Here is a 12,358-nt window from a genome sequence, read left to right as displayed (position 1 = left end):
GTATTTAGTTTGTTTGTTTGTTTTTGTTTTCTTTTCTGTGGTTTTATGAACGGTTCGGCAAATGGTATCGTAACATTGTGCTCAATTACCCATAGCTTACCTTTAGCATGGAGTTGGAGTGGTTCCACATGTACTATTCAGTTTGAGCTTGCTGTGTACAGGGTTGTTATATTGGGAATGCTGTGTTAATTAATTCAGATTGCGGTATTTGATACACTGTGATTGTGAGGTGCTGCTATTGGCCGTGAGTGTGCCTATGTCCAGTATTGCTTGCCGAGCCGCAACATTTGAACTATACCATTTGTACTAATAAAATAAGGTTAATGTTTTGTATACCAGCCTCTTGCTTCCTCCTTTGAATCCTTCAAGATACCTGTTGGGGAAAAGTTACAATGTTACATAAACTTTAATTGCAAATGAAAAGTTCTGATCTTTAGTCAGTTTTCTCTTCCTCCGACTTCCGACTAATGCTCGATAAGTTCACGTTAGCCAAGTTTGCCCCAGTGGTGATGGCTAGCATCAATAAAGCATTACCAGAAAGACTATGGTAACTGTTTAGAGAAGTTTTGCTTAATGTTATAAAAATGCCTGGTGAAATCTGTACCGATAAAGATTGCACGTCACAAAAATCACTCAACTAGTAACGTTAACGTCTGCTTTATGTATATAAGATTGTTATTGGCATGTGTTACGACTAACGGTCACTCCTCACTTTAAGAGTTAATGAACTTTAATTCACTACAGTGCTGCTTCTGTGTTACTTGAAGACAATGTTACACTGGCGATTTTGTGGATTAATTTACAGTATAAAAATTGTTATATTGTGCATGAAATGTTACAGTTTTTCTGTTGTTACAGCATGCCTCATACTCTCAGAACTCTACACACAAATAAAAAAACACACACACAATGGGCAAAACCCCTCAATTCTCCTGCAAAATGTAACTTTAGATTCAAAACAATGTTCTTTCTTCTCAAAATGGTATTTTGTTTTCAAATGACAAACACAAACCATCATATGAATAGACATTTATAAGAACCAGTTGAACACTGATGTGCTCTACACTATGATGAATGGAAAACTTCTCCATTCATCATAATGACTTGTGTTTTGAAAAAAGTGTGTTTTAGATCTGCAATGTGAGTGTAAAGCAGGAATTGTGCTTGTAGTTTAGCAGAATTGGTTCAGGGGGTTGGTGCATGAGTTACATGTTGTGGTCATTGTGTCTCAAGTACCAATATTTGTGTGTAAACAATCGAGAAAAGCTGTAACAATCTATGCCAATTATAGTTAATCTTTTTTGGTGCAGTATCTGAACAGTGTGACAAGCCGGGATACACATATCTTTGTGCTTGGGAACAAAGAGAATTACTCAAGTTTTCACCATTTTTCGACGAAGAGGCAGTTGAAGAGGAGACCTCACTTAAAGCAGTGGATTTATGCATCACAATGTTCTACATCTATGACATTAACTATCCAAAGCCCTCTGCTCCCATTTGGGAGTTCTTGCAGCATGCAGTCTATAATATTCCTGGAGGAGTTCCTTCAAAACATTGCTGCCTCCTTAAAAACTTTGTATTCAGTAAGTAATTCCACTAAACAGCAGACATAAAAGTGTAGGTGTCTGACACAATTCATTGATTGAAAAATGTTTATTATTGTATGCTTTTTTATTATACAGTATTTCTTTAAGTTATGTCCTCTGTGTAGACAGATTTTGCCTTCTGAATTTGTGTAAGGTATGTGAACATTTTGTGTTTTGCATTTGTGTTCAGTATATGCACATGTTCTGAATTGGTGCACAGTGTGTTTACAGATTTTGTGATTAAATGAATGTGTTACAGTAAATGCTCATTTGTGTTCTGAATTAGTGTACACGTTTGTGATTTGAATGTGTTTTGGCATGTGCACATTTGTTCCTGTACGCTATGTGCACTTGTTTTGAATTTGTGTTATGTAAATGCACATTTGTGTTCCGAATTGGTGTACAGTATACACATTTGTTTATGGTGTGTGCATTTGTGATTTGAATGCGTTAATAGAATGTGATATGTATTTTGAACTTGTGTAATTTGTAAGTGCACATTTGTGTTCTGAATGTAATTTTTATTTTTTTCTATGTGTAGGTTTTTCCTTTTCTTTGTTTATTTTGAACCTTTTAGACATGTGCAAATATGAAATGCCAACCTCACCAATTTTATTACATCGTATTGGTAAACAAATTGTACAAATAAACTATCTGAATTTGAAATGTATGCTGTATTTGTTAAAATTATGTCAATTTACAGTAAACTCAACTGTTGGGTTACTTTTAACCCAATGGCTTTTTAACACAATTCAATGGTTTAAAATAACCCATAGTTGGGAAGGTGCTACACCAACCCATAGTTGGGTTACATTTAACCCAATGGCTTTTTAACCCAATTAATTGGGTTAGAATAACCCATAGTTGGGAAGGTGCTATACCAACCCATAGTTGGGTTACTACATGCCACATGTAGTGGAATGACAATAAAGCTCACTTGACTGGACCAGACTAATGCAAAAGTCCTTCAAGTTTGTCGGAGCCGATCGCGTTGTGGTAAGTGCTCTGACATATGGCGCTATTGCGCTCCGGGCGACCCAAGTTCGAGTCCTGGCTTGAACCCCTCCCTCAGGTAAAAAAGCTTATCTAAATAAATTATTTGATCTATATTTAACAATTCAAGCTGCAACAAAATGCACCATCTATTTTCAGCTTTCAATAGGAGACCATTTCAAATTATTTTCAGTTTGTCTGAATTTACTACTTAAAGTTATGTGTTTCGGTAAAATTATCATTTTTGTTTCATTCTGTGAACTACTAACAAAATTTCTAGCAAATTCCAAATAAAAATATTGTTTCTGTTTGCATTTATTTGCAGAAAATCAAATCTGGGGAAATGGATCAAAATAACAGAAGATGCTCTGTATTTTTTCAGACCTCAACTACGGCAAAGAAAACAAGCAATACAACAGTAATATTTGTATTTAGAATGTTTTTAAAAATAGTTAAAAAAAACTAGATTTTTATCAGTTTCCTTGTGTCTTGTCATGCTGTCAGTCATTCACATTGCATTTGGATGACTTTGTCACTCCTGAGTTCCATTTTTTTTAACAGACATTTTAACAGAGCAAACAGTATTGTGATGTTCTGGATGACAATGGATGTCATCAAAAAGATTTTGAAACAGATATTTATGATAGATGATATGCGTGAAAAAGGGCTTGTTATTCAAATGTTCAGAAAGTTGTAGCCACCCACACAGGCTCTCACCAAACAACCGTACATACAATTTCACTTACAGTAGTTCATTTGAAAAAGCAGCAAAACAGATCCGCCATGTCTGCATTCACGTTGTAAACAATAACTCTGTCCTAGATAAGAACGCTGAGGGTAATCCTTTTAGAACTTGTCATGCAGCGTCTAGATAAGGATTTCTGAATATAATCCTAATGAAAATCAGTGTTGGAAATGACTTTCTTAATAAGCTAATGCCGTCCCCTGTGCCAGCTGCTTTAGTTTGCCAACCGCTCATGTAATCTTGCATACCTAGCGTGTTTACAGCTTTCCAAATGTAATCGAGACCACGCTGGTATTGGCTGGTATAGTATCAAACTCAGTATCTGTATTATGAACTGCTGACCACAAACCATGTTTTGGTCTCTGAGAAGTATAGCTGCTGATAATGATTGGCGTTTAATATCTCTAACTTCGATCCTAACTTTACGTGTTGAAAAACATCGAGAAGAATGACCTACTTTTGAAACGGCAGGCTGTTTTCTTCCAAGAAATGGCAGGCATTAAAAAATGTTTTGAAACGTCTTCCATTTCCTCCGCATTGAGTACTAGAGCACAGAGGTCAACTTATTTGTTTGAGTCAGTCATTAGAGTTGTTTTCAGTGTGTAGTTTCATATTCTTCTGTTCGTGAACTTAACCTTTTTATGCGAGTAAAAGAACAGCCTTGAATGTAGAAAGTCTCTTTATTTTCCAAACACATTGCAGTGGGTTCATATATAAACAGACTGTAAAACAGTCCCTATCTACCATATACAGTACATCCATCGTTTAAGAACTCAAAGTTCAGTCTGTGCACCTTTATATAAGGATCTCCTTGTATATAAAGTGTCATAAAAAGTATTTATCTCTTGATTGGGGGGATGAGTACCACCCCTTCCATTGTGCTGGCAAGTTTATGAATTTCGCCTCTCATATTTTGCCTCAGTCTGTCCAGCTGCCATTGCAGTACAGCTTCTCTGTCCCTCAGCTCTTTTAAAGCCCACGATGCCTGGAGCTTTCCAACTGTCCCAGTCAAGCCAGGTTCCCCCGTCCGCAGCCTGTGTGATGGCTTTGCGGGTGGCGAGTCCTGGAGACATGGCAGGAACCCTCTTGATGTCATTGTGGAGGCGTTTGAGAAACGGAGGCCTTCCAAATAGCCCGCAACCTTCTTCTCCACCTCTATTCTTTGCCTTTCAGAGAGCTGAGAGACCTCCTGATGTCTTCCCTAATGAGAACGAGAGCACAAGTCTTAACAGACTGGAATACTGATCAAACTTCAAATGGACACTAATATCAAAAGCAGAGCCCGGAAGATAAAGCTGGGATATAAATAGTTGACTCGTACAGCACAAAGAATACATTGAGAATTGAAATGAAGAAAACATTCAGACTAGATTCAACTATGCCGACACTCATTAATCCAATTGGTTTTATCCATCTGTGTATCATAAAGACCACCTAATTATCTGTCAGACCCACCACACTGGATTTTCTTGTAATGAGGTTTCATTTATTCAGGAAATAACAGAATGCAATGATGAGATGACCCAGTTTTTTATCTCATTTATCATTATCAGGATATTAAAACCCTTCTGAAGTCTGTTGAAAGAACCTTTGAACACATGTAATAAAACATGATGAAGAAACTTCGCAGCAAACCACCCATCTTAAAAAGAAATTGGGTGATACGGGTAAAACTTAAAAGAAGGATTAGGAAGAAATTGGGAAACAAACTAGGTAATAAATGAAGTGATCTCTTTTCCAAACCTAGCTGCTTTCTAAGGTGAAGGCTATTCCAATAATATTATAGTCGCCAAAAGCAAAGTCTAAAGAAGCATTGAATGTATCTTTAGTGGAGTATGTAATCCCAGAATGCATCGTGTTGAGGTCAGGGAACAAAAATAGCAGACAAACCAAGAGAAAGGTTGATTTTGATGTACATGTTTTCAATACAAAAACAATTCCATTTTTTTATTTATTTATGCTAAATATGCATATATTGTTGGCCTAGGGTTACTCGGTTTGTTTAGCATGTAAATACAGAATACAGAACAACTGTTGGTTAAAAAAACTAGTATGCGCTGTGTACTGTATATTTATGCTCATTAGCGTGTTATTGAAAGTTTAGCTACATTTGCTGAAGTATGTAATCCCAGAAAGCATTGCTTAGGGTCAAAACACAAAAATAGCAGACAAACTGAGTAGAAGGTTGATTTTGATGTATTCAGTACTGAAAAATGATAGACGAAGACAAAATATAGTTGCTAGCTTAGCGTCATTAGCTTTGTAAAATATGTAATTCCAGAATGCATTGATTTAATGTACAAAAATAGCAGACAATACAGGATTAATAAAATAGTGGAAAAAACCAGATAAAAACTATTTACGTATATGCTAGGTATATTTATGTTTATTTGTGTATTGAGTTAATATCGATTTTTGTTTCGTGATGCTTTAAGCCACGCTTTCAGCATCTTAACCACTAAAACTGACAGACCATGAACTCCAGTACTGAAAGGAACTGAAAGTTTTGCGGTAGAAAGCCTGACCTTTTTATAAGTTTAAGCCTTGCTGTCAGGAGCTCGTGCAGATGGATCTTATCTACTGACCGGTCATTACCTGTGAGGTGAGCGTGGGCCGCTCTATTCTTCTGACCCTCAGTTCTGTCTGCAGCCTCAGCAACATCTTGTCAAGCCGTCTGACTGCCCTCCTTGCCTTGTCGCCGTGGGGACACTTAAGAGTGACAGCCCGCTCCCCCGGTGTCCAATCGTCGGACTTCACCTCGCATGCATCGACGAGGGAGCTGTCAATCACGCTGTCCTGAGCAAAGACAAGAGAGCTAGTGCAACAGGTTTATCAAGGTTGGGTTATATTGCTCCATGCCAGATCAACATGCTTTGCTAAAAGAATGAGAATGTCCTTAATTCATTTTCTAAAAAGGCTTTTTTTCTTTGTCCATAGACATTTTTATTTCACATCCCAGGTTAGAAGCATACTCTGTACATGATCTGGTCCTCACAAAATGAAACTTTCCTTGAGTTTCTCCAAAAGAAAATCATGAACCTGAGCTCTACAATCCCTCCCGTGTGGACAATGACAAGACAATCCTGTCCAAATAGCATTCCATCCCCAAAATGTTTGGTTTTCATCAAGCCACATAGATTTTCCATTGTCGCGATGGCGCTTCTGTTTGATTTCCATTCCCTGACTTCCTCTTTATTGGACAAGAGAAAGTCTTCTCGCGCCTCAGAGCCGCTGATTGAATATCTCACTAAAGGCCTCTGCAAATTGGATTTACAGGGTCATTCTAAAAATCTGCTTGAATTTAAGGGGTCATTCTAAAAATCAGCTTTCTCTTCAATATGCATCGTTTGATAGAGGTTTTTGTTCTCAATGAAACTAAAATAATGTGATCTTCGTAATGCACTTTATTTTTATTGGGCTTCTTCTAATGACTCTAAGGAGCAGCAAAAAGGAATCACGGATGAAATATTTCAGACCTTTTAACACTCTGTTGCCCTAGGACAACACAGACCCTGCTGCATTTGTTCAACTCAAAGATACCCATGAGATCACCTCTCTTACTGAAAAGCAGTTAAAACATCCCCTTCTTTACTTCAATATGCACACTCAGAATGAAAAACTGAACTCCTGCCAAGTGCTCGGAATCCACTCCTGCAAGCCGGAGACTTCTTTACAACTTCATTTCAACTTGAATATGTGCCAACCTGAGTGAGGGCTCTTGTCTGGCAGATTCAGAGCCCGGGAGCGCTAGCGTATCACCGTGAGTGACAGCTCAAAGCTGGGCAAGGTTACCATCGCTGGAGCAGCAGTCTGGCTCTCAGACAACAGCTGGGCTAATATACATATTAGATTTAAGAGTCATTAGTAGGATTTTAGAAGGGGGAATGTGCGGCGAGCCACTTTTACCTGGCGGGCATGCACGAATACGTGTGATGATCGACCATTAAACAATGACGCAACAGAATGAACAAACAGAATATACGATAAAGTGGTGTGTGTTTGTCGTTCAAATAATTCTCGCTTGGATTAAATAAACCATAAAGAAGTTCAGACTGGTATATTTTTTGCAAGACATGAAGCACTTCAGATTCTTTCTTTTTTTTACATTTCACACATGTAATTAAGTCTTAATATGTTTGTTTCAAATTTCAATTCAGTTCTAAATGTACCATTGGTTGCATTTTGTTCAAAAGTGTGTCCTGTTAAAATGAGACAGCGAGTGCTTTTGGACCAGTGTTGTAAAATAGTCTATATTAAAATTGCATGCAACGTGGATCAAACAGATATCGAATGAACTGCAGGAGGTCTGTGAAAGTGCCATCTGACTATAGCAAACATACCATCCAGCACCAGAATAAAGGCTCATGAAGTTTCCAATCCAGATACGCTTCTAGAATTCCGTTCAGCGTCTGTATTCGCTCCAGTTCCTACAACACAAGCAAAGCGTAAGAAGCGATTACACGCAGTCTGGCTCTGTTGTTTTTAGAACAATAAAACCCCCAGTGGCCCAACAGTGCAAGTACAGGTAAGTGAACGCTCGGCAGACACTTTGATCTTTACTCCTGGGCAATTTTTCCCTATAGTAGCCTGGCTAATACCTCAAGTCCATGCAGTTAAAACAGAAGTGCTGAAGGGAGTTGAGACCGATAACTCCTCTCTGTACCCCACACAGACTAAAGGGCAATGATGAGAAAGAGAGAGATCCCTGATCTGCCCCATCGTTCACAGAGCTGGAGAAGAGCGACCCATTAGCATCTGTCTGGCCTCATCCCACATCGTATTCTCCCGAGACTTGACATAGAAACCCACCCCCTGTGCTAACTTCTGCATTTTCTTTGACAAACTGAGAAACAAAAGCGATAAAGAAAGGTATTTTAATAGCTCGCATAATTCATCAAATGGGCTGCACATGGAATTTGGCTTGCCTTAAACTGCAATTGTTAAAAATATTTGTTGGTAAATATTTTTTATTTATTACTATGTATTAAATTAATATTAATAATTATGATAACAATAAACAAACAGAAATCGTTTTTATCAATCAAGGAAAAATACTTTATTAATAAATTAACAATTATTATTAATCTATTAGTAATGAAATTACTAATAATAATAATATAATTATTATATTTGTATTAATAATGTAGTTAATAATTATTATTTAACCATATTATTAATAATAAAAATAATTTGTATAATTAGAAAGTATTAATAAAAAATATTATGAATAATAATAATCTTAAATAAGTGTATGCAGTAGAAAACATGTCTTAATTGTTTACTATATTATGATGCATACATTTTTATAATTATTAATTTTCCGATTTAACCTTCAGCATCCGCAACAATGACGGATCAAATAATGTTTCCTCTGATTAATAAATCATCAGCAAAGCCAAGTTTTAGTTTTTCCTCCTCTTTCTTGGTGTCTGTCAATTCATTTCTCTTTCCGAACATCATAAACAACCAGCCCTTCTTTGGATGTCAGGAGGAACCCTTTTTCTTTCAGATAAAATACTCCAACAAAGCCTCTTAAGAGCAAGGGAAAGATGAAGGGAATGAGAAAGCGTGGGCCTTTTGACTTCTATGATCAAGATCCGGCCTCATCACACAAGGATTTTCCAGCCTGTCAACCTGTCGCACAAAACCACGCGACTGCAGATCCACAGAGGCGTTATAGTCACTACAATCTCCCCAGAATAAGCCAGGGCATAAAAAACTGTTTGACAGCTGCGTGCAATCATCCCGCGATCGAAATGAGCTTGTTACCTAGCTTACGGCGGTTATTATCGAGCGCTGATCACCATATGCTCTGACAAAAGATAGATGCACTTGACATACGCCCAGGGAATGCAAATGCTAAATATCTCCAGTGCCGAATCTATATTAGTGAAGGTGTTAGTTCTCACGTAATGACAATAATAAAGGGCTCAGTAATGGTAAATTCATAAAGCTTAAGCCTTTATCTCAAACTGAAATTTCATTCGAATGTTCTTTCGTTTTCAGGTCACCTTGTCGAGTGCAGTTGATGTCATGTTGATGTGATGGGAACCAGTGATGTTAATCTGACAGTTAGCAGAGGCGTTCATATTGGAGACAACCTAAAGAACAGATCAAAGACAACTGCTTTATTACCTTTCTGTAGTTTAAAACGTATTTACAAGTATTTCAGACTATAGTACAAAGGTTGAGTGACTTGCCCTGTGGGTGAGTCTGGACCTTTCCTCTTGAGCTGAGAGTAAGCTCTTCCACTGAAGCCTTAGTTTCCCATATCGCCACTGTAGTGTCTGCAGTGTCTGATCATTCTGCATAGCGTCTGTCTCTTCTTCTTGTGGTCCATGTGACAATGTGTTCCTTTGACCCAGCATTATACCCTTAAGGACATACATGTCCAAATGTTAAGATATGATCAAATATATCATTAAATATATCACTTAATCTTAATGGCACAATACCAGGGTGTTGCTATGCAGACCCCCAAACCTACAAGGTGGCCCAACTCAAAATTCCTGATATTCTTGTTCCTAGATATAGAAATCGACAGTATTTTACCCATCCACCAAACAAAACAAAAACACACGTCTGAATGCTTAGAATAGTAATAGCACTCGTCTTGATCCACACAATGCTTACCTTAGCAAGTGCCTCTAATAAATAGATAAACTAAGAAGATTCTGAAAGCTTTACTAGATTAGAGTTTTAGGATTTGACCAATTAGATTTCCAAGAACGGGCGAAACAACTTTAAAATTGATCCAGAAGCAAACAGGATTTGATTCATTCTGATCTGTTTGCGATTTATTTTTATTAGAAAGTCAATTACATTAGGCCAGAAAGGAACACACAAAACCGCAAGGTAATCATTCAGCTTATGTAACATTGCTCCTGAGAGGCCACTGATAAGATTTCCATAGACCATTGTTGTTTTTAATAGTGCGGATTAGATTCTTGTGCGAAGAACACAGTGTGGTGCTATTCTGCTCTCTGCTGGCCATAGACAGAATAGCAGTTAATAAGCTATCCCATTATAAATTGATTTATTTTGCAGTAGTAGAGTTATTAACTTCTTAATCTTCGTCATGATTGGATCACAATATTTGTATATCACATGGTCATATCAAAACTCAAGGTCTCACCTTTGGTGCAGATGAGAGCGTGTCTAACTGATAAACCTTTTCTGCCAGCAGGGACTCCAGCGGATTTCTAAACGACAGCATCCAGCCCAATGCTAGGAGCAGATCTCGGCTTCCCACTCCTTCTATGTGACTAGGGGGTTGGGGTCCCACCACCCACAAGGCCCTGTAACCACAGTGCCATAAGGCACTCCTTACAAACAGGAGCTGCATGTCTGCAAATACAATAGTAAGATGTGCAATAATATAACATATCCCAGACGAACTTTCGTTATGAGCAGAAATAAATATATTACCAAAATCTTTGTCTTTAGAGTCCCGGCATGCGCAATCTAGCACAAAGGTCCTCTGCAGGAGACTGCTTAACAAACTCCACATGTCCACTGCCTAAAACAAAAATGCGTGTTTGAGAAGACTGGGATATTTAAGGTTCACGTTTATCAAACGAATGAAGACAGAGCCTCAGTTAGCTAAATCAGATTTCCAATATTTGACCAGAGAAACATTAAAGGGATAGTTCACCCAAAAATAAACATTCTGTCATCATTTACTCACCCTCGGGTTGTTTCAAACCCATATACATTTCTTGGTTCTGATAACACAAAGTGTCCTGTCCATACAATAGAAGTCAATGGGGACCAAAGACTAGAATGATCAAATGATCTTCTTTTGTGTTTTGCAGAAAAAAGAACATCACACAGGTTTAAAATTAAAACAGGGTTAGTAAGTGATGACAGAATATTCATTTTGAAGATTTACTATTCATTTAAGTGACAGCGCGCATCCGTACACACTGTACATTGTAAAGCTGTACTGTGGCTTTCCCATGGTATGCAATGGTTAGTCACTTTAAGAGTCAATCATGACTTCTATTATATCAGTAGCTCAAACTACAAACCGTATATTGGTTTGATAAACAAGTGTAGACCGTTAAAGCTCGTTAGATCTGTTGTCTAACATCTTACAGTGCTATATATGTACAGGCAGCATTACATGGAATATAACCTACTGCGTCTATTCTGTTAAATTTGGCTCTCCTGAACGCTTCGGCTGTCGGGATCGATCCGACGTTCAATCCCGAGAGAAGTCTGCAAAGAGCCGTGATGACTTCCTTCACTTTAAAACTCCTTTCGCGCTGCATTTTGCTGGGTTGTGTAGTTTGTTTACAGCGTTGATAGTCGTTAAGCAACATACACTTCCTAGTTGGCTGACATTTACCCAGTTTTGATTAGTTACTGTTTTGGCGCGTTATATGATTGACGTGAAAGCTGTCCAATAAGGATTCTAGACTTCAAAGGCGTCACGTGAAAGCTGTCCAATAAGGATTCTAGACTTCAAAGGCTTCATTTGAACATGAGAGTTAGACTGCTGGCAGATATTTTTAAAAAAGAAACATATTTTTAAAGGACATTTATAAAAAAATATTACTCAAAACTAATTACTCAATGCTTTATTATGTGTATTCTCAATATTATTCGGTATTCTGTTGCACTTTATAAAATTAATTATTATAAAAACGAAGCAATCACCTGTCAAAATTCTCTATTCTCGACAATACATTTATTTTATTTATTTGTCTTACTTAAAAAAAAGAATAAGGAACATTCACAGAGAGAGTGGCATTTAACCTGGTCAATAAATTAATACGACACGTAACATGATAGATTTTCTTAATAGTTTGTTAATATGTTACAATTGTTGTAAATCTGGAAACACATTACTGTCCATGTTGATTCATTTTGATCTAAAGTCAGAAAAGTAAGTTTCTGTTATTGGTATTGTTTTCAAATCACCCAGTGCCCTCTGCTGTTGAAGAATTGTCATCTCGCTTAATCAAAATTGTAATGCATTGCCATACAAATCTGTTGAATATAATAAAATGTAATCACAATTTATAGCAGA

The 12,358-nt window shown here is 37.4% G+C and overlaps 1 protein-coding gene and 1 long non-coding RNA gene across 2 annotated transcripts; one reads left to right on the top strand and one right to left on the bottom strand.

Moving 5' to 3' along the window:
- Nucleotides 1–3,987: 3,987 nt before the first annotated feature.
- Nucleotides 3,988–11,705, bottom strand: tedc1 (tubulin epsilon and delta complex 1). Its single transcript, XM_079458967.1, has 8 exons — nt 11,466–11,705; nt 10,753–10,843; nt 10,460–10,671; nt 9,525–9,698; nt 9,336–9,425; nt 7,665–7,751; nt 5,920–6,120; nt 3,988–4,525 (listed from the first exon to the last, which is right to left on the bottom strand). The coding sequence occupies exons 1-8, from the start codon at nt 11,646–11,648 to the stop codon at nt 4,163–4,165; spliced, it is 1,401 nt and encodes a 466-aa protein (XP_079315093.1). The 5' UTR covers nt 11,649–11,705; the 3' UTR covers nt 3,988–4,162.
- Nucleotides 4,940–7,374, top strand: LOC306895598. Its single transcript, XR_013786800.1, has 3 exons — nt 4,940–5,037; nt 5,974–6,161; nt 6,262–7,374. It is a non-coding gene; the product is annotated as an uncharacterized lncRNA (long non-coding RNA).
- Nucleotides 11,706–12,358: the final 653 nt, after the last annotated feature.

This window comes from Barbatula barbatula (genome assembly GCF_947034865.1).
Source record: "Barbatula barbatula genome assembly, chromosome: 6".
NCBI classification, from domain to species: Eukaryota; Metazoa; Chordata; class Actinopteri; order Cypriniformes; family Nemacheilidae; genus Barbatula; species Barbatula barbatula.
This window is presented reverse-complemented; position numbering and strand designations above follow the sequence as displayed.